The 23,788-nt window shown below is 32.5% G+C and overlaps 1 protein-coding gene across 9 annotated transcripts in view; it reads right to left on the reverse strand.

The window, feature by feature from the left end:
- LOC137644036 (uncharacterized) overlaps positions 1–23,788 on the reverse strand; it is a 971,945-nt gene that overhangs the window by 5,565 nt on the left and 942,592 nt on the right. For 5 of the 9 annotated variants that reach the window (XM_068376929.1, XM_068376931.1, XM_068376930.1 and 2 more), the window contains 2 exons: positions 22,067–22,275; positions 12,361–12,435 (listed from right to left, as the gene is read on the reverse strand). In XM_068376929.1, coding sequence (XP_068233030.1) covers positions 12,361–12,435; positions 22,067–22,275 — 284 coding nt within the window. The remainder of the gene's footprint in view (positions 1–12,360; positions 12,436–22,066; positions 22,276–23,788) is intronic. The other 4 variants (XM_068376937.1, XM_068376936.1, XM_068376932.1 and 1 more) reach the window with 2 other exon arrangements.

The following is a 23,788-nucleotide window of genomic DNA, read 5'->3' on the forward strand; positions in this document are numbered from 1 at the left end:
CACACCCACGTAATTGTTATTGTTGTTCTTCTTAGCTGGGAAAAGACATTCTGAAATAAGAATTTTACTCCTTTAATAGCACTTTTATATACTAAAATCTACCCTATGAATAATTATTATGAATGGACATATGAAAAGAAAAATCAGATGCGTTTGCCAATATGTAATAAAAGTACAGACATATCGACCAATATATAGCAATCTTAATTAGTTTCATACCGTAACCTTAAAAAGACAGAATTAACAGTTGCAGACAATCTCCCCTTAATGAATCGAGAATGAAATTTTAGTAAACTGTCTAGTCTTCACCTAAACTTCATGTAAATACAAAGACTAATGTCTCACCAGAAGCCCTTGAAAATCTTTTAACGTAAATACGTTTCTAATAGGCGTTCTAGATTCCCAATCCTTCTCCATCAACACTTGAATGATACACCATTAAAACCTATCTCCTTCGTCCATTATCTACGACTAAAACATACAATTATCTGGTATGTATTTCAGTTTCTCTTTTATGAAATACCTCTATTTAACTTCCAGATGCAAAGATACAAAACTATTCTGGGCTGAAGGGGAACAGAATCCTCCTTGTCAAATAAACTAAAGTTAAGACCAAATCAAACTATAAAACGACAATAGAAATACGTTCTTGAAGTTTCAGCAGCGTCATTTATTAACAATTGCCACATTGTTGTTGTCAAGCGATTAATAGCTACTGTATAATCTTACTCTGAAAAACTCAATTCGTAATTTTGTAAAATATAAACGTTTCAATAATATCTAATTAATTTTAGGAAAGGCAGGTGTTATGTAATTCATTTTAAAGTAGTTTTCGAAAGCTACTAAAGTATATTAAATAAGATACTTGCGACAAAAAATACTTTCCCGCTATAAGTTTTGTTTATGTACATATCAATACATTATTGTATTAAATCAACACAACTTAATTTTGTTTACAAGTTAATTTCATTTCCTATAAATACGTGACAATATGAGCCCCAATAATTTCTGAGGACAATGACTACCTATGCTGATGAATTATATATACGTCGAAATTTGACCTCTTTTACCAATGCTTCGTTAATTTTGGCGGGGAGAGGGGATACCAAAAAGTAATTATGCTAGGAAATCTACCAAAAGCAGGGCATGGTATAATATTCCTGCTTCGTGACTTTGTTCTAATCGAAAGGATATAATCTCCAACCATGTAAAAATGCATCTTAATTAAGTCGAGAGAGAGAGAGAGAGAGAGAGAGAGAGAGAGAGAGAGAGAGAGAGAGAGAGAGAGAGAGAGAGAGAGAGAGTGTGTGTGTGTGTGTGCGTGTGTGTAATGCTCATTCCTAAATTTATCATAGTCATTTACTTTCATATGTATATACATACATACATACATACATATATATATATATATATACATATATATATATATATATATATATATATATATATATATATATATATATATATATATACACACACACACACACACCACTAGGCGGTGTATTTTAGCAATCCATGTTTGTCAATAGTTATATGAGCGAATGAGCAACCTGCTGAAGTAACGAGAACTTTAGGTATGGAGGAAATGTCCCACTAAATCTAGAAGTCACTGACTGCAGGGTCGCGGATTGGGTTTAAGGCGATAAAAAAGATGTCTCATCGACTTCTACTCTTGATGCCTGGCGCATGATCTTACTGGAATTAGTAGGTGACTTGCCTTAGTTAGATAGGCACTACGTATCACAAATAACTGGCTATCCTTTGATAAATTTAGCTAATGAATCCTCGAAGGATTTAGTCAGTCTATGGAAAGAGAAAATAACGGAATGGCCGCCAGTCCCGAGCGTAGCGGGGTGCTAAGAATCTCGCGGTTATACTAAAGAAAAATTGAAAATTGGTAATTGGAATGTTAGAACCATGAATCAGATTTGGAAGTTTCAGCGAGTTGAGAATGAATTTATGAAATATAGTTTGGATATCTTGGCCCTAAGTGAAACTCGTAAGGGGATTGGTAAGGAAATCTTGGACCAAGGAAATATATATATATATATATATATATATATATATATATATATATATATATATATATATATATACACACATATATATATATATATATATATATGTATTTATATATATATACACATATATATACATTATATATACATTATATATATATATATATATATATATATATATATATATATATATATATTTATATATAATACACATATATATATATATATATTATATATATGTATTTATATATATACATATATATGTATATATATACATATATATATATATATATATATATATATATATATATATATAGGAAGAACTGATGGAAGGGATAGGAATGATGATGACACCAAGATCAGAAAAGACATTAACTGAGTGGAGAGCTGTAAATAGTAGATTGTTACTTGCAGAGTTTAAATCAAAGCAGTGAAATATGGGCATTAGAGTTTGTTATGCACCAAAAAATGAAGCCCCTGAAGAATGGAAAGATGAATACTATGAAGAACTCTAGTGTGTAATAGATAAGATCGCTGAGAGAGTTATGAAAATTGTGATTGGTGACCTCAATGCAAAAGTTGGAAAGAATAATTAAAGTATAAAGAATGTGACGTGTCCTGAGGAACTTGGCGATTTTGCAAAATGGAGCCCATTTTAAAAGTTTTTGTTCAGCAAACAATCACGCTATTGAAGGTACTCTTTTCCAGCATAAGGGCATCCATAAATATACATGGATTTCACCATGTGGCAATTACAAGAATCAGATTGATCACAGCCATAAATAAAGAGAGAAGGACTCTGAGAAATGTAAGACGCTATTGGGGTGCAGATATTGGTAGTGCTCACCAGCTCCTCTTTACCACGCTGAAATTGAAACTGGAAGCACCCAACAGAAATGTAAATAAAATACCTAGGTTTGATACAACTAAGCTTCTGGCTGATGAGCACAGAAAAACATTTGCAATTGAATGTAGGAATCGGTTTGCAGTCTTAAGGACTTTAAGAGCCGAAGAGCAGACAATTAATGAAGAATGGTATGATATTAAGAACCTATATCAGTCAGATAATAGTGAAGTTTTGGGACATGTAGTTACAAGGAGAAAGCCATGGACATCAAATGATACTTGGGATAATATAGAAATGAGGCAATGATTGTTGAAAGTTATCTAGGAAGTCATGACTATTAAAAGGTAGAGCATGCTAAGTATTCCAGTATTGATAGGTCTCTTGATTAGTACCTCAGCATTGAAAGATGAATCTGCCTTTTACTCAACTGGATCAAAGGAGACAAATTTGTAACAAATCCAAGGTCAAAAGCCAAAGCTGGAGGACATTCTTAAACACTATCAAGATATCCTGACAGACTTACTTGGAAGTCTTAAATGTACTTAGGCACTCCATATAATTTATGATTCAAGTCAAAACTTAGTTTAAACTGTGGATTCACCCTCTTCTTTTTTCCCTCTCTTCACTATCTTCTGCAGATAAAACAGCAATAACTACTTCTGTCACAACTGCAGGCAATTAAAAATGGCAGCTTGAATTAGACCTTTTCCTGAATACGGCTGAAATGTTCTGGAGAGCTTTTTATCACCATGAACCTTCAAAGTTGGATTCTGCAGTAATTCCTGGCAGGTATCATTAATGGAAAACTACCTATAGATCAGATTCTCTATACCTTAAAAGGTTCTTCTAAACCCAAATATTGTCCTCTAATTTAGCAAAAACTTCTGTATGTGTAGCCATCTAATGAAACAAGTCCTATTGAGACTAGAAGGGTTGGAAGCCTATATAAATGTTATCATTGCCTATACCCAGTTTTCTACGGACACCATTAATGTTTCGAAACATTTCCGCTAACCCAGGGACTGACAGTTGCTATGAAAGTCAATGAAATCTTGTCTATATTACAGACAACCAGAAACTTTGGCCCATATGATGGAAAAACAAAAATATCATTTAAGGATAGTTCACAGCAATTAGGGATTCCCTTCTCGATGATGATGAAAAGAACTGATGTTATCCTCGAGTAGCTTAGGGAGTTATGGGAAGGCCATTCTACTTCATAGATATCTCATTCAGCGTCAAATTTAATGCAAGGATCACATTCTGACTTATGTGCCCTTGATTACATAGATGTCTACTGCAAATCATCAGAGAGGCCAAGCAAGAAAACCTATCGTGAAAATAATTGACCTACCTATAATCATATGTTAAATTTTATAGATTACAACAATAATGAAGCTAGGAGCTGTCTTTTAACAAGATTCAAGTGCAAATATCTGTGGTAAACCCTGATGCTTTTACCACGAAAAATCTTAGGAAAGAACTAATGCAAGATAGTTCTCTGAAAAAAGTTTCTCCGTATTCTAAGCATGCTAAAAATATTAGAAATACATGAATAGAAGAGAATATGTTCTAAAACTCATCAATACACATTATTATGTCCACAAACAATGAATCATGCTAAGCCTCGTGTTAGGTTGGATCTCTTGCTGAACGATGACCATGTATTTATAATTATTCAGGTATCAGGTGATGTCTTTATAGCATGCAAGGACATTCCTTGCAGTTTTTGCACAAAGTCTTTATGATGAAAAATGCTTTGTATTATTAAGGTAGATCAGTCTGACAACCCGTATGCAATTGTTATAAGTAGTACAACTAGTCCTGAAAATAAGGATATTACTTTTGATACCCCAGAAGTTATATGATAATAAGTAATATACAGTAGGTATAAGTAAAGGCACAAACACTGTGGATTCCTTATCTGCCTCCATTTTATCTCCAAGGTGAATGGTTGATTTAGTATTGTACTGCTTTATCTTCCCCCTAATCAATTATAAATAAGGTAGCCATAAAGTATAAGCTATAATTTCTCATGCCCACATAGGGACATCAAACTTCCTTTGGTTCTATTACTATTGTCTTCATGAGTACCATAGCGGAACATTTACAAGGTCATGTTTCAGTGCCATCAGTTGTCCCAAAATAATCATTCTGCTTTAAATCAAACATTTCTTTGTTGTCACTAGGTTTAACTATATAGTTTTTTGAAAGTTTAGACTTTCATTACTATATTAGCTCTGTTAACATCTATCTTGCTTTATAATTCTCCCCTTCAGCAGTATCTAAATAAATGAGACTGCAAGAAGAGGCTAAACTCTATTGCTATCAAAGAATCCTTGCAGGCAAGATATCCAATTTGCAGTAACTAGCAAAAATTATTAACAGAATATCACAACTTGAAAACCCACGGTTCTAAGCATCGCCTGCTACAGGATTAGCCCTGTTATTAGTATCAAAATGATGATGAAAATATACATAATCTGGGAAGGTGAGAGAGCAGAATTATAATAAATTTGTCATATCAAAACAGTTGGCTGGATAAGAATAAAGCTAACTCCTACAAGCTTAATAATTCAATCCTCAATGAGGACAGGTTAAAATAAAGGAGATTCGAAATGAAAAATAAAAAAAAAATCCAAACCAACGACTAATTATGAAAAACAAATTATTTGGAATCCCAGAAATTTTTGCTTGTGCTTATTGCATTGATTTTTGTTGCTGTTGAAGGACTAATAAGGGTGAAGTTCAGTAAAATAAAAAAATAAACGGTTAGTCATTGCTGAATCCTGCTAGAACTTTGTGTTTATATAGAGTTAAAGAAATTATTGAAACACCCATATCTCTTTTTCAAAAATGATTTGCATTAAAAAAATTCTTCAGGGCTTCACTATACTCTTAACATTATATTCTCAACAAAGCAAGTTAAAGCGAGTCAGGGTTTATTTCGTTAGAATTTCTCGAGAACAAAATCTTTTCGCTGTAGACGCCAACATGGTTGTATTTTTCCTAAATAGATCTTACCTACTACAATAATAATTTTTATCTACTTTCACTCCTAAATCATGCCACCCCTCCTCTATATAAGAACAAGACAAATAGAGAAATAGAAACGAATGCATCGAGCTCAAAGGTTGTAGAAGAAAAGCAAAAAGACCTCATTTTAAAATTCCCCAAATAGGAGGAGGACCTCAGCATAAATGTAAAGAGCATTTTGAAGAGAAGTCCATCCAAACAGGATGCAGGACTCGGTCATTGGCTTGATGTTTATGTTTATGACATTAAATAACTTGTCATTGAATTACATTGATGAAAATAACCAATACAGTTGAAAGCTGACCCAGAATATAAATACACAGACCTCATGTGTGTTCCTGAAAGAACCTGTGAACTCTTAATGACAGAGAACCAATATAACCTATAGAAATTATCATTAAACTGCCATAGCATAGTACAACGATTTGGCGTGATAGTCGGATACATTTGTAGTGCATTCTGTTAGAATAAAATAAAAACAATAAGGTAAGTGAAGGATTTTCAATATTCAAGAGTCTCATTTTATAATGTACACCCAGTGATAAAATCTGATTTTATATTGAACACCCAGTGATAAAAAACAACCATTCCATTATTGTAGAAAAACACAGATACAATGGAGTATGATGCAGAGATAATTCCTACACGGGGTAAAGTTCAATAGCTTTCACCGTTCTTTAATAAATTTGCCAAATTTCCTTCGAGATTAGCATGTAAAGTAATCATAAGACCAATCAATTTAATCATGCCATTCTTTCATCTTATTAAAAAGATTACAGTAATAATTGAAGGAAAACTTCTACATACAGTTCCACATAATAATTTTTCATGCCTTTCAACTTTCTTAACGCTATTTACGCGTCATTGAGGGTATCCTCCTTGTTTGTAATTTATAAATAGGTATATGTTTTAGTTTAAACTAAATTTAAAGGCCATTATTGTTTTGGTAGTTGAGGACTAAATATGATTAAAATAAACTAACTTAGTTCAGTATTCTAATCACCGTGGTGAATAAGAGTGTGAGTATGAACAGAAGATACACTAAGTTAGTTGCAATAAATCCATCCAAAGAAATAGAAACACTGATTATCTTACAAATCGTTCACGAATAGTTATATGAATACATCGAAGATAAACACAAATATAGTAATTTACGTTCCCCAAGTATCTTATATTTACAGTATAGTACTAAAAAATTAATAAAAATCGAATTTTATTTTGGTTAGAATAGATTATACACATGACAACGATGTTACTATTGATAATAACAACAAAGATAAAATACAAATTCCCACTTCAATTAAAGAAAAGTTGTTTTGGTAAAATACCAATAATTTTAGAACTATAGAATTCACAAAGAACAACACACAACAAAAAACAGAAAATGCAAAATCCCTTAAAAAAAAAACTTTACCAATGCATTCGAAGAAAAAAATAAATCATTTACAACTGGAAAGATTTCAATCCATTTACCGTTCTATCATAGCAATATAATTTTCTAGCTTTATATACAGTTTTTTTTGTATACATTTTAATGTATATATACATATGCATAAATTATATAAGTATATATAAATTAATGTATATACATAGGTATATTTTCTTTTCTTATATTCTAAAATATGATAAACAACAGTTGACTGCATTAAAAAGGCGAGTTATAAAAAATTTCGAAGAAAGCACGACAATCTAAAACGACATACATGCTGAAGACATTGCAAAATTTATAAGGAAAAAAGTAAGACCATTAGCATTAACTTTTTAAGTGACAAAACATCAGTGCCCAAGATGAGCAATGTTGAATTACACATTCCCTTTAATCTAAATGTTAAAATCCTTATTTATTTTGTCAACTGTTAGTTACATAAAACAAGTCAATCTTTAACGAGCAATGTTTAATCATTCAAAAATCACGAACTGAATTATGCACGAAATTTATTCTTTCCTAGGGATAAATTACTCTTTAACCTTATACTACTGTGTTTAATTGACTTTAACGGCCACTAATTATTCATTCAAATTTCGAAGAGAAAGATATACGTTTACACAAGATTTTTAAAGACGACCATCTTTGAACGACGAGCAAGAGTGCCAAGGAAACGACTCTCAACTTACAGCCTACGAGACAGTGCCACTCAAAACTGCCTTTGGCCCAGCATTGTCTTTACTCTTTGGTGCTAGTGATGAATAAAACAAGACGATGCATTAGTGCCGTAAAACTTTACCAGGAGAAGGGGATATGTTATGCAATAATTGTTTTCCAAAATACATTTGATTATTACTAATAATGAAATGTTTCTCTGCGTGTATTAGCTCCAGCAGATCATGGTAAGGCCGAAAATAAGAACAACCTTTTAAATGTGTCCACCTGAGAAAAAAATCATTGGTAATATCTATCTAAAACATGTATTAAAATATTCAAAATCTAAAATTCTTAAAAGTATTTGACCAGTAAGTTAAGAAAGCTAGCAATGATCTACCTATTACAATTCATAACCAATATATTTTCAACTTACCTCGCTGAAAAAAAAGTATTGTGTATATATTAGCAAAATACATGATAATACACCAGAATAATGATAAATGCATAATTTCTTACGCAATAATTTATTTTATATGTTTACAAACGTACACAATGAATGATAGAATTTGTTGACGTTATTATATATCTTTTTTAAATATATTGAAGGGAGGTAACAGTAATGTTTATAATTTATATAAGGATATAGATGAAATGACAAAATTTGTATTATACACAAAGGCTAGCAAACTTTACAACTACGTGTTATTAACCTTTTCGAGTTGAAGAAGAGGTTATTTTATGGAAATAGAATGATATTTATCTCAATAAGATTATCAAGTATGAAAGTATTGATTAAACTGAAGGAAGTAGATATAATTTTATTGTCCACAAAAAAGTCATTACCATGGTTTGAAGAGCAATGATACTTCGTGTCCTCAGGTCAAAGTTTTTGCTTGTTTATACATACATACAGCAGTTTTGTTATTTCCAACGAAATTGGAAACAAATTTTTATTGGCAGAGTCCTTAAAATGATAAAAAGTATAAGTAAGTACAGTAACAACAAAATTTCATTTAAAAGTGTTAGTTCCCTCTAGCACTTTCGATGCAAAAATTAAGTTAGGTAATTTAAATGTGGCAGAGTAAAAATTATTTAAACTAGGAATCTAGTGGGCCATCAAACATCATGGCATCTGCAACATAAAACTAAGATATAAATATAACATCTAAGGATAAGAGAGAAAGATACTCTTCTCAAGAAGGTATAAAATCATATTTCCATTTCACGAATGAAAATGGTCAAATTTCGTTAAGCATCATTTATACGTACACAAAACCCACCTAAACTAACATTCCATTAAAATTAGGGCCATTTTACCTCCCTTGCACAAATGTAACCTAATTTCTTGGTGAACGAAATTTGACCAGACGATATTTTTTCCCTTACAGAAAGAATGCCGAAGATATTTCCTAGATCTATGAAAGGTTACTCAAAATCTTGAAGATATCTGCAAATTATTCATGAAGGATGGACTATACTATCACACGGGTAACATCTGAAAGGGTAAAGCGACTGAGAAGACTTGACTGAAAAAAATAGCATGGAGGTCATGAGGTCATGAGCTCGGATGACCTTTAAACATGAAGGCTGTTCTGTGACCTCTGTTCCTCTGAATCGGTAGGTCTAGACCAGTGTTTCTCAAACAGTGGGCTATCCAGGTAAATTCTCAGGGACAATGACATGAATGTCCAAGGTTCCTAATTTCATTTAACAATTTCATTACCAAATACATATCTATTAACATGTGAGGTCAAGCAAGGTAATTTCAATTATGAGAAAATATACATGAGTTGAGGTAATAAATGTGTACTTCCTTGTTTGTCATACTATAGAAACCAATTTTCTGCATGTGTCCTACATACATTTAGTGTAGTGATTACTGTTGATCTAAATGCAAAATATTTTCGTCTAAGAATTGTAGAGCACGTCCAATTGGATTAAGGCTAATCTATTAAATGGGGAAGAACTTCCCTACAAGTGGTATTAGTGGCCTGTGTAAATAATGCACATCCATACATGTAACACACATTCTAAACTATTTTATCTCCTACGAAAACAGGAATTAGTCCAAAACTATAAGAAAAGGTCCCAGTTGAAGTGTCCTAACTTGAGATAAGGTTTCACTCGAGGTGTTCTTAATTAGGATGAGGTTTATATTGATCCGTCCAGACATTCGTCTTTTACTCCGTGTTTATACAAGGATACTGAAGACATGTGAATTTAAGTATGAAGTATCTAAGTACTTTTTAATGTTTCTGTAAACACACAAAACGCCAAATATCTAATATCATCCTGTGAATTCAAGCTGCATATGCAAATCATTGCATGGACACATCCACGCATTCATAAACGGGGTGAATTACCAACACTAACACACACGAGGCAAATACCTACATCAAAATTATTATTGATCTCAGAAAAAATATTTGAAAAAGAAAATCTTTTTAGTTCTTTTATTTATTGCCAATACTGAATTAGACATTCAAATTAACATCTGTTACAATTGTATATAGCCTACTAAGAATATAAACGTCACGGTTAGTAGAAAGTCTAGATTTGCACAACACATACACAGACACACGCTTGCCCAAGATATAGATAACTTGTGTACCTAATGTACCTCTGCGTGTTTTTGCCTTCTGCCTCTAGTTATGTCATATCAAAATGATGTGCATATACACACATACATACATGGATACATACATACATATACTATATATATATATATATATATATATATATATATATATATATATATATATATATATATATATATATATATATATATATATATATATATATATATACACACACACACACACACTATGTTGATAAATATCAAATAAACGGCCACTTTAGAATTGATATATCCGTTCCAGAAAGAAGAGAGAGACAGAGACAGAGACAGAGTTTCAAGGGATCTCAGTCTTATAATAATTGAAGTCACTTCCGTTCTCCTATAGATATTAATTTGCACATTTGATAATGAGACATGATAGGGTATAAGAACAGATGTGAATTTACTATTTACATATATAAATGTAATGTGAATATAAAAAGCATCCTCAAAAAATGGCATAGAAAAAAAAAAAAAGAGTACAAAAATACAAATACTCAAAAATTTAAAATTTGAAAAAAAATATTCAAAAATAGAAAAAAAGTATAATAAAAACCTAATAGCCCTATCTTATCATTTACATGAGCGCTTATGCATATTACTCTGTGCGTTTACACGTACATATACGAGCGTATTTATTTGACAAAATTCAAGTAAATATATACACACATATACATAGGTATACACTGCCAACTTCACATGCATACACGTGCACATCACTAGTGCAATGATAGCTTGACTAATATCAAATATATACAGTATATTAAAGAAAAATAAGGTTTTAAAAACCTAAATGGGTCTTGGTACTCGTAAAGCTAAAAGGATAAAATTAGTAATTCCTGCGTAGCATTACATACGTTTCAGAGGATATATTTCTTCTCAAGCACGGATACTGCTTAACTTTGACTTGAAAAATATCCGACCTTAGATTAAGTCTTTTAGTCTTATTCATTTTGCGCCCTTAAAACAGACATTAAAAGTCAATCTATATATTTATACCCTCAAGCTTGTGTACAATGTTCTTTGTTTCATGAAAAATAGATTTGTATATGATATAAAATTTATCATTTAATTAGTGGGCCATATTCGATCATTCTTGAATTCAGGTTTGTCTCCTTGTTTAAATTAGTTTTACATTCAGCGTAAAACATAACATTTCCTAGGTGGCTGTTTACAGTACTCAATTGCTTATTCAATCATAGTTCAATGTAAAAACGACCTGTATCAAGGATCATTCATTTAGTTTAGCAATGACCATGAATTGGTAATAGTATATTAAAAGACGTAAGATAATTGAAACGGTGGTTATCAATACCTAACTGAAGAAAATATTATTATAAAAAGAGAACACACACACTGAGAATGAGTTGATGTTACTATATGTTATGTACGAGAGAAATAGTTATTGAATTAACCCAATCCGAAATTTGGTGTTATAGTAAGAAAGCTCGTATGGTTTCTTTTATAAAGCAGGTATTTTTACATTCAATGTAATATCAAGACCCTTTTAAACAGAGGTTCTCTGGTGAACCCTGCTGACAAACATTGGTCTGGACTGTAAATCTCTTTTCATTCTGCTCTTTCTTATATTAAGTGTAATTCTATTAACCCTTGAAAACTGTCTAAAACACAAAAAAACTTAATAGTAAATTGACATCCCCGAACTTATTTTTGTCCTGAGGGTCACAGGGGGTTTTACATTGAAAGGTTAAAGAGTATTATAAATTTGATATCAAAATACTATCAAAGGAATTCTTACTCTTGTGAACGATACCTTCTATTATGGTCCCCATGGTAATCAGTCCGACAACTTTGAGATCTAGAGACGCTTGACCTGTAACTCAAGAAAAATTAATTGTATGGATGAATAAATTAAAACAACACCGAAGAACTAATAAATTACACCAAAATATCATTGCATAAAACATAAAAAAAATCTTCAACTGTAAGGTTCCACGCAAAAGTAATGAAAAACTAAATCTTAAACATAAAGACCTTTTACCGATCCTCAACTCTACTCATCCCTTACATGAAGAATCAAAAATCTGTTATAATCATATGAATAAGTACGTATGACCAGATATAATATTTTCGACTTAATAAGACTTTACAATGACTCCTTAGACTAAAATTATTAGCACCTTCTTTAACAAGCATAAAATTATAAAAAGGTTTGCGTAGAAAGATATAATAATAATCATTAATCGAATATTAGATTTAATTGCTGATGAAATTTTAGGGACGAGCAGAAATGATTTTACCAGGATTGGTTTTCAAATAATAATAATAATAAAACAAACATATCCTTAAAAATAAAGACAAATGTATGAGAATAAATAAATAAAAGCCAAAGCATCATCTTACAGAGAAGGACATTTGCTTTCCACAAAGGATTACAAGAAAAGACGAACATGTTAGGTAGACAGGACACAGATGAATTCCATAGGAGATGACGGTTCACTCACAATACATGATAACATTAAGCCTGCGTATGGCATTAGTTTTTGTGTAATGTAGTATTGAAAGTACCTTGGGATTCGATGATACAATGCAAATGTACCTGTTCTTTAAACCTCACATCATGTGTAAATGTTCCATTTCTTAATTAATGTAGCATTAATACAACAAAATGACACTATCAGTTTCAATAAAACCGGTTCATATACTGCCTCGTTTGAATACAAGGTAAGTTCTACTTTTTGCTTATCACTACTATCTGCTTCATCACTGCATCTGAACATGAATTGCTATACAGTATACTGTAGTTTCAATAACTGAGGAAAAATAAGTCAATGAATGCTTAGTACTACTCATGGGTGACTATAAAAAGAATGTAAATTTCTAACAGCTAACAATTATACAACTAACTTCATTAGATATTTCTCGATAATCCCCGAGCCAGAGGACAAACATGTCAGATGTTACAAGCTAACATTAGATCATGATGCCTGAGAGACAGGTGGTTTCAAAGGCTGGGATCTGATATGCTGTTAAAATAATGTAGTGAGGTAACAAGTGTTAAACATGGTTGCTAGAGTTATGTATGAATGCAGAAAAAGGTATCTCGGGGTAGGAGGGATTTGATCTATGACATACAACATACAACTGGTGGAAAAGCTCACAGTTGCATTAAGAAGTAAACGTTTGGAGGCTGCATGATCAAATTTTGTTTCTTTAGATTACACATTTTTTTCCTTTGTGATATCTTGATTAATACATGCAACATTCTTTTCGGAGAAAATTTTCAATTACCATGAAACGTGTTTTATACAAAAGTTCTGGGTAATACTTCTCTTCAAAGAAAATGCAAATAAAAGAAAACGAGTTGGATCTATAACTATGATATTTTGCCATTCTAATTCTATCCCAAGCACAGTTAAAACCTTTTATTTACCACTCGCAATATCCTCGGCACCGGTAACAATAATCATCAGGAAAGCAACTTCTAATCTATCTAAACGAAATTCAAAGGCACTGTGTAATTGTAATATACAGAGCAAGAATTTACACGCAAGATAAAATTGGAAACACGTTTTAGATTTAATCTAAATCTGGGTAAAGCATAGGCTATTAACGTTTTACCATGTTCGTATACCTCACGGTACGCTATACACATTATTTGTTTTTATTAACTATTTTATCATCGAGACAATCAAAATAGACTTGCACAGTTTTTACAATACTTTGTGCAATATCAATCCATTAAGTTATGAGTTAGTTTTCATTTGTTTTAACCATTACTTCACTTGTAATTGTTATGAGTAAATAATCTTCATCCTAATTTATTTGTACCCTCAAAAGGTTGTTTTGACAAGAATGAAACTATCTCTTCCTTGCCTTGGTCCTCATTTCAACTTGGTAAAGCCAAAACTAAAACTTACATGCAGAGGTACATAATTCCATCATGCTATAGATAAAGACGACAGTTCTGTATTTGTCGATTATTGTTCCAACTGGAAAAGTAAGTAGTAGTCTAAGCAAGATGGCACCAATATATAGCCAGATACGGTCCTTAAATTCCATAAAGTTTTCTGCAAATAAACCTACTTTTAGATATAGCGCTCAAATTCGTCCACCCCTAGTGCAACAAAAGACTGGTCACCATAGATGTACAAATTAGGTTTAAGTAGGAAATAACTGACCCAAGTAGTTTGAGTGAGACGTATGCAATGTTAATGACTGCTTCACAGAAGTCTCCTCCCCCCAAAAAAAATCTTATTGCAGAGAAATCAACGGACCTGTGGCTTATGATTAATGAACTAGTTGGACCTTGTTCTATTGGTGTCGTTCTACCTTTTTCAACATTCCGTAACTTTGTTGGCGTTGATTTCAAGCCCGCTCTTATTTGAAGATATATTATGTTTATCATTAGTATCTTATAGGTGCTCTTGATTAGCTCATCTTTCTGAAGGTTGCTACTTACATCAGTCTTAAAATCTATATTTCATTCACATGTTCATTTTAAAAAGTATTATTCAATCCAACAAAGCTTTCTTTCTTATCATTACACTTTACCTATGAAAAAATTCAAACATTATTTTACCATTATCTATGCCGAGTGATTTTTTCGTAATCCTTTTGCTGAATTACTTCTTTGAAATGAAACGCACTCCTGCTTGAATGTGTATCCAGTCTGTATCCCCTCCTTTCAGTTTCCCTTATTTCGAATATTTCTGTCAGTGATGTAGGACAAATTATCATTTATGACACCGGAATGAAAGGGAAATCTGGGAATTACAGATTTATTCATGAAATTTTCAGAACCTTAATTTGGTTCTTATTGATTCGTTATTTCTTAAGTATTTTTCAAGATAATGTACAGTTTAGTCTTCATCAGTGTGTGGATTGATCATTCCACTTGAGACTTACAGAATCCATCTCACCTTACTTGCTGGACATTACTATAATTATCATTATTATCATTAGTCAACCTTAGGACCCTCGTTTAAACAGCATAATTTTACACAGACTTAGGGCTCCACCAAGGAAAGCGAAACAGAGAGGAAGGGACATAGATAAGTAATGATGAAATTAGATATGTGTAATAAGATTTTTAAAGTTTTGTAACTTTTTTGAAATTTTTGAAAATAAATCAAGTACAGTTCAAACGTTAAATAGATAAGTCATATATAAACTATGATGAGACGTATGTCAACCTGTTCAACAGGAAAGCATTTTGCAACAAGTCTGAACTCCTGAAGTTCCCTCGATTCAACTACCAGATTATAAAGATCCTTCTACAATCTGATCAAAGCTGGAATAAAATTTGTAAAATGCTGCGTAGTATTGAGCCACTTGATTGTGATGGATGGTACAGCCAGCAAAAATCTCAGGATAAAGAATGGTTAGATTAATGAAGTCTTATGCAACCTGCACAAAGAACTAACTGAACGACGGTGAAAGAGATTAAACACACAGATTATGGATAAGGAATTTAATAAATCAAAAGTTCTTATTTAACAAATTAAGAAGTCATAAGCTATAAAGACCAAACATGAGGACGATATTAAAAGCAATGTAGCATGAAAGAATCAAAACATTTCCTCATGCCAGACTGATCATAGAAACTCTCAAAACTCTCTCAAAATGACAGTTTTTATGAAATTAAAGAACAGACGGGATGGATCTCAAAAGTAAATTTGCTGTCAAAAGTACGCCTTTAATTTAAAATAAGTTGTATATGGTTGAAGAGACATCGCAAATGAAAAGTTCTTGATGTTGAGAACCCACTGTCCTTGACCTACTTTGAGTTTGTTTATGATTCAACTTCAACTCATAGTTTTAGCTAGATCTCTTTTAAGTGATCCAGCAACCACTGATCCACATTCAGAGAATGGAATGGCACCGATGCAAAGGCGAAGCCTCGACCTGAACCTGAACCCGAATTGACGCAATGAGAGTACTACCTTTCCTTATGCAAAAAGTTTGTTCTCAAGGCCAAACCACATATGCATATATAATACAAAAAGTAATAGACCGAGAATTCTACCTAGACAAACTCAAGATATTGCATACCTATAGTCACTATGGTTCCCATCAACAATTACTCTTTACAACCAATAATGATGCTAACAAAAGACACGCATACTCCTATATGTCTGTTTTCAAAACATGGACCTCATGATTAGAACACTTAAGGCACTAATACAACCGAGGTCAACAATAGAGACTTCCTGACCATAATAAAGGCATTTCTGTACACAATTCAAGAATTTAAGAAGGGCATCACATGCTTCAAGACAAACTGGGAAACATATCATCAGCCAACCTATTTAGACATTTTGGCTGAAGACGATAAAAAACCTTAAATAATATGAGAGTTATGGAAATTGGGTAGTAACCAGAAGGGCTATAAAGTTTAATACTTGACATGATATTCCTTTTGTGTTTTACCGTGATAGTACAAGTAATTCTTTGGTCCACCTCTATCAAATGGAAATTCTAAGTGACTTGTACTGCATGATGGTGAGGTTTGTGAGAGTATCTAATTATGCCTGCTAAATCTGTTGTTGAAAGAAGTTTTTATATAAATGAGAGTAGAATCCTGTACCAATTGTTGAAAAGTAGCAAATTTGGTAGGTGTGAAACTTACAACCATTTGACATCAACACATTTTACGACTGCCTGCTGTAGGTGATGCTATTTGAGATTGTAAATATTTTTTCTAGGTAAGGCTGTGTCTACACAATATTAAGAAAAGGGCACCAAATACCCAACCTATACAAAATCTAATAAAACTGATGTCTCTTTATCTGTTCAGGATAAAAATGCTATGAAATCTTTTAATCCCATTCAACTTTTGACCTGTGAAGGTCAATTTGCTTTTAACATTAGTTATGATTCTTTCCATGAGTCCTATAATGTAAAATAACTATATCCTTTCAAGCGAGAAGAATGTCAGATTTAAATTACACTTCCGTTGACGCAGGTCGCTTTTAAATTATATATATTTGTCCATCTTTTTAACTGAAACCTAGTGTCCTTAATTTGTTCGCTTTTTTTTATTGTAACATATGTGGAGCTCTATCTATTTGAGCTGTTCCCTTCTTTATTAAGTGGTAAGATAATTTTCAATAACATTTCAGGGTCACGCCAATTAAGGTACTTTAATTCTAAAACTTCATTGCACCACTGGCTTTAGAAAATTAAAGAACTTACACATAAAAGTGTGTCCAATTCTTATCTCATCTATTTGAATAATCTATTTTTGGCGTTTTTTGTAATTTCTTACAACATAGGAATTAACTAAATATTAGCACTTTAGGAACAGGCCCCAATCATCATCAGGTGAAGGTAATCCTCATATCATCACCAAGTTTTCCTAAATAATGTGATATGTACCATATGTCAATCAATTGTTGACACTAATAAGTGCATACTATCCTAAGAAAATTTATTTACTGAAGGAACACAAAATGTCATTTGAGATTACATATGCATATATCATACATCAATACGACTGCCTATAGTCCATCCTATTAGTCTCGAGTAATTAGGCATTGCATCTTTATCCATCTGGACTCGTTGATATTTTGTTTTGCGCTCTAACACACGGGGTGATACCAAGCTCGATCATGATTGGCAAGTAATTTCCAGGAAACATGATCAAAAGAATACAATAAACTAAAACATTTAAGGATATGTCACAAAGGAAAGCTCTGAAATATGGTGTAATTCTGTGAAATGGAAGGACTTTCCATGATCATTAACTATAATCAACATATTTTGAAATGGCTGATGAATTTTGTCAGGGTATAAATGTCATAGTGGACTCAGGAAGTCAAATCTATGGAAAGATATACAAACATTTTCACAACCAAAGAACAAAGAATGCTAAAGTTCAGATGACAGAATAGAAAGTGTTTATAAAGAGGCGAAAGGTAGTCAAAATACAGTACAAGGCACATCATTTTGTTGGGTGTTAAAATATGAAGGCTTAATTGTTGTTGGTGAAGAGGTAAGGATTCTATACCAGATTTATAATGTTTTACAAACTGTAAAAGGTGGGATGCAAAGTTAATTAGGTAATACAAACTAAAAACAATGTTTCCACCCATATCAATACATCCTAAAGAATGTTTTGATATTGTCAAAGGGTTTTATAAGAAATTAAGAAAAAAGAGGCTATCACTGAATCCTGCATACTGAATTGCTTTTCGAAAAGGAAATTTTAAACCAAACCTGAGAGGTCAATGAATTAAGTGTAGTAGATTGCAATAACATTACAAGATTTTTGTCAACAATGGAAACTTCAATATTTTGTAGGCTTTTATTTCTGATTTTATTCAAGATAGCCTATAGAATATTTTTTCTGTTCTTAAATAATTCCCTCTATTAAACAACTGGGCTTCTACACAAACTATTTTTGGCCATGTATTGCCTGTTTCAGTGGAAACTCGTTACAATATGAAAATTGCTAGTCGTACTTACAAAACTGTGGTAAGTAAATGGTATGTGTGATTCTGCTTTTCCTTAATTTCAAAATAATTTGATGATAATGGTACTTTTCAGATCTAGTATTGTTTACTTTTAATGATACTGTCAGTTGATACTGGTAGATTATGAAGTAGCGTTACAACGGAAATTTAAGGGAATAATCTTGATTGAAAAAAGTAAGAAAAACCAATTACAAACTTGATATAAAACCCTCTCGGACGATTTTTCGACTGATAAGATATGCCTTTCAATGATTCCCACTCCCCACCCCTCTCCTATCTTCCTCACAGGTATAATCAAACGTATTTGTGAGGTCCACAGAGACCACATTATTCACCATTTTGCTGCTTGCATTCTCCTACATAGGTCTGTCTGAAAACATCATGGCACTAGTACCTTATCAGGATTGAGGCCACACTGTATTTCTGGTAAGGTGGCAACCAATGTTTAACAGTGATGCGTTGATGGTTGCCACATACTGTCTGCCTTCCTTATACATGTATAGATAATTGCCAAGCCATCCTTGTGTTCCTTGGAACTAGTTATACACTCCAGATAACCCCTTACATCATATTTAGCTATGCTGCAAATGTGCGGCTCCCATACTTGTACATCTGTTATGATCCTATCAGTCAATGGTGCCTTATCGCTTGCTCTCTGATTGATAACCTTAGTTGTTTCTCTGATTGTTGGAATGTCATCGGGTACTTGAATAATAAAACTATTGGGGATTTGTACAGTATACTGGTCTTTTCATAAATTGCTTACTGATTATTTGAGAGCTCCTAGAAATACTCATCCCTACATGCAGTGATGATGATTGGATCTTTAATTTGAGTGTTCCTTTTGACTTCAGCCCATTCACGCAGTTGAGATGGTCGTGAAAGGATATCATGTTCTTGACATTAGTGGCAGTTTGAAGTTCGTTTGTCCTTTCCAACGTTCACTGGTCTCTCATACTTCTCAACATATCTTATTACAGATGCCTTAATTCCCTGTGATGATTTCCATTGGACTGACAGTTCCTTATGTTTGTGTAGTCCACGTGTGCTGCACGGAGATTGGTTAAGCCAATGACTGAATTTTACCTCAAAATCATCAAACTAAAGTCAGTCACATCCACAGCTGACCCAAATCTAAACATAGAGAGTTCTTTGCAGGGTTGACAAATACCTACTGAAGACTGAACTTCTAAAGTGCGTCTCTTCAGCTATTACTGTATGGTTAAAATACTAAGATTTGACCCCTGAATCCTTCTTGAAATAATGGAAGCTATTCTTGATCAATATTACTCGGTTCTCTGTAAGAACTTGATCTCGTTTACAAGGAAGTAAAGAGGACTCTGTAATTATTTCCTCTAGTTAAAAAAAAAATTGTAAGGTTAAAGTGTAATAAAGCTAATTCAATATCAAGCTAAAAATATTTAAATAGAAAAATTCATCTATCACTCTAAAGGTGAACAGAAAAACTAATTAACTAGTTTTCTGAATGCCAAGTTACATGCCTATTAACGGCTAGATGTTAAAATTTCTGTGGGATATCTGAAGTCTGTTCCTGGTACTTATGTGACTAATGTTTATTCCTTATGTATAAGGTTTAACAGGACAAATAACTGACAGACTAACTGCAAACTAATCTCTCAAGTATCAGTGTAACACAAATCAGAAATCCGGAATTAGCATTTTCAGCCTCTAATCTTATTTCAAAAATGCGTCGTAAATTTAAGAAGTCTTATACAATCAAGTTTGGAAAGGGCCTATATCTAGGTTTTGAAAGGGTTTGGATATGTACTTACAGTCTCTTAGTCCACTTTCTAGCCTTAAAACCATTTACATAGGAGATTAGCCTACACATGGCCATGCCGTTCTTATGGCCATATAGATTATAGCAAAACATTAGTCCCGACAATTACACAAGAGAAGTGCTAGTAGGTAACCTACAGGAAATCCTAATTATAGGGCAATATCCTTTCTGTTTCAAGCCCACTGGACCAAAAAGAAGTGATAATCTTGAATTTAGTACCATTTAGCAATAGCTTATATCCACAGTGATAATTATTCTTTTAATTCCCTCATTTTTTTCAGAAGCAAAATATTGTTAAAATGTCAATGAACTATTTTGATTATAAATGACGCAATGACGTAAACATGATGAATAAAAAATCGAAATACCTTTACTAAATAAGATTCCCACTCTGACCGTAAAATGAGGTATAACGCCTAGATTCTTACTTACAGTATGTCTACTCTAGATAAAAATTTACATCATTATATATAACAAAAAATTTGGCCAGCTGAATTTATCTACAAAAAAAAAATTGTTTCCTAAAAATATTTATGTATGGAAATATACATACAGAATATATATTGTTTCATAGGCTCCAAAACACTGCTGTAAACAATGAAGAGTTTTCCATTGTTATACACAAGTGAAACATAAAGATGTAGTTAGGATTTAACAAGAAAGTCATAAATAATCAAATACAGTAATTGTAGATGAGTCATACTCTGCAGTGTGTCTGTAATGAGGTAGTGTTATTATTTCACAAAACACTGTAAATAGCACATAACCCTCGTCCTATGTGTTTCCTCTGTTGATGACAATCGGCCAGCTGTTGCTGAAGTTTGAATGTCTGGATACTGTTATAAATTCTGTTAGAATATGGGCCAAAATACAGGGGATTATTGCTTGATGTAATAGAGTAAAAATAATATATGTTTAGAGTTGCCAAGTTAATGAAGTTTAAGTGAAGATGGGCTGGGAAATACAAGAGGGTGGCAGACTAAATATGCGAAAGCAGTCGTGTAACGCAAGCGAAACTATAAAAGGACTTTAATAGCAATGAAAGACAGAAGTACTGGAAGAGACTGAAAACTGAGATCAATCCACTTTTCCACTGAAGTGAACGTTAAACGTTCTGAGGCTGACAGACAAAGAAGAGAGCCAAAAAGAAAAGTAAAAAAAAAAAATAAGAATAAAAAAAAGAAAAAAAAAGAAAAAAAAACACTACCGGATAGCGGGAAAGTTACCTGCTCTTAAAGTCGCCACTGCCACCTTGTGAATCTAAAGCATTCGGAAGGGAAGTCTTCCTATCAACCTTTTCTCTCTGGACTCCTAGGCTTTCTTCGCCACCGCTGCTACCTCGTGGTACCACCAAATGCATCCTCCTGCTCTGCCTATCTGACGCCGGGTAGCCTTGGCTCACTGGGTAGCCGTAGTAGCCGCCTGCGTAGGAGACCTGGAAGAGATACATCCAATCTAGAGAATGCCTGGGGGTTTATATCCTACGAAAGTGCCGGAAATTTCATGGAATTACAGAAAGCATTCAGGCGTAAGGCTCAGCCATGGCAGGTTCTACTCTTTGTAGACAAAAATGAAAAAATGAAGCATTTTGCGTTCTTGGCTTGTAAAAAAAATCTCGTTGAACTTCAATTAAAAAAAAAAAAAAAAAATAGGGTGCAGGATGCGATCTATATTCTAAAGGACTAGACACTATTTACATCGATGCAAACACATTAGCTCACATACACAAACAACAGAAGAGCGTGGGCATGCAACAAAGTTCTGAGTATTTAATGGGCATCACAAAGTTTCAATAGTGTTTAATTTAAATCCTGAATATCATTTAATTAAGTATATTTATTTGAACACATTAGAAAAGGAGGTTTTCCAAGGCGTTAGTTTAATAATAAAACAAGAGGTTTTAATTACATAATAAAATTTTAAAACAAACAAAATAAGAGAAAATTGATTATTTAAACGGTTATTGTTGGAATCTATGTGTAATTACGAGAAAGTAATAGCTTACTACCTACGAGTTTTCGTTAAAAGGAAAAGTCATCACAAAAGAAAATATGCAAAGAATTTTTAGAAGAAATAATTTCTTTGTGTCACTTTCACTCGCACAAATTATATGTAATATACATACATATATACACACATACATACATATATACATACATACATAATACTGTACATGTTCGGTTAAAATTAACTTTTCAATGACATTTTATTTTTCCGTACCCTTTTCTCTATAAATGTCTATAACCACACATAATTTATTCCAGTTTATAAGTCCATGTGATACACGAATAGCTAAAAATCTTAATTTTCACATAAAGACAAGTCAGTCTCACTTACAGCTATTAAGGGGGATCTACACAAAAATATGCTTACTAATACTTGATTTTATTCGTTTATTTAATATCGGAGTAAATTTTCAGGTGGTTTCAGGGTACCAGTTAAAATTTAACGTAGAGGCTAAAAAAAATACTATTGAGGATCCCATAAGACCTTAGACTTGTCAGGTGGTCAGACAAATATGTTGAGACGCCAAAGAGGCATTAGATTTGACCCCCCCCCCCCACAAAAAAAAAATAGAATAAAATAAAATAAAATCCCGATGGTGGGTCTCTAAAAACAGCAAAATTTCCAATGGCGGCCATTACAGTTGCTGAAACTTTATTAGCTTGTCATATAAGTGTTACTTTAAATCATCCACGTTGAAAATGCACCAAACCAACAACCTTAATAATCAATAAAAGTCTATTCTAAAACGGACCTAAATATTTTTTTTTTTTTATTGGCATCCATTATGATAAAAGTATTCATATTCATTTATCAGGTATCAGAAATTTACACGTAGATTCCTATAATCCTTAAAATGTATTTAATGTGTATTCATATGATCAAAAGTATGTTTTACAAGCAGTCAAGAACGCATACACACTTGTCAGTGTAGTGTAACTAAT

Source organism: Palaemon carinicauda, chromosome 7 (genome assembly GCF_036898095.1).
Source record: "Palaemon carinicauda isolate YSFRI2023 chromosome 7, ASM3689809v2, whole genome shotgun sequence".
In the NCBI taxonomy this organism is placed as follows: domain Eukaryota; kingdom Metazoa; phylum Arthropoda; class Malacostraca; order Decapoda; family Palaemonidae; genus Palaemon; species Palaemon carinicauda.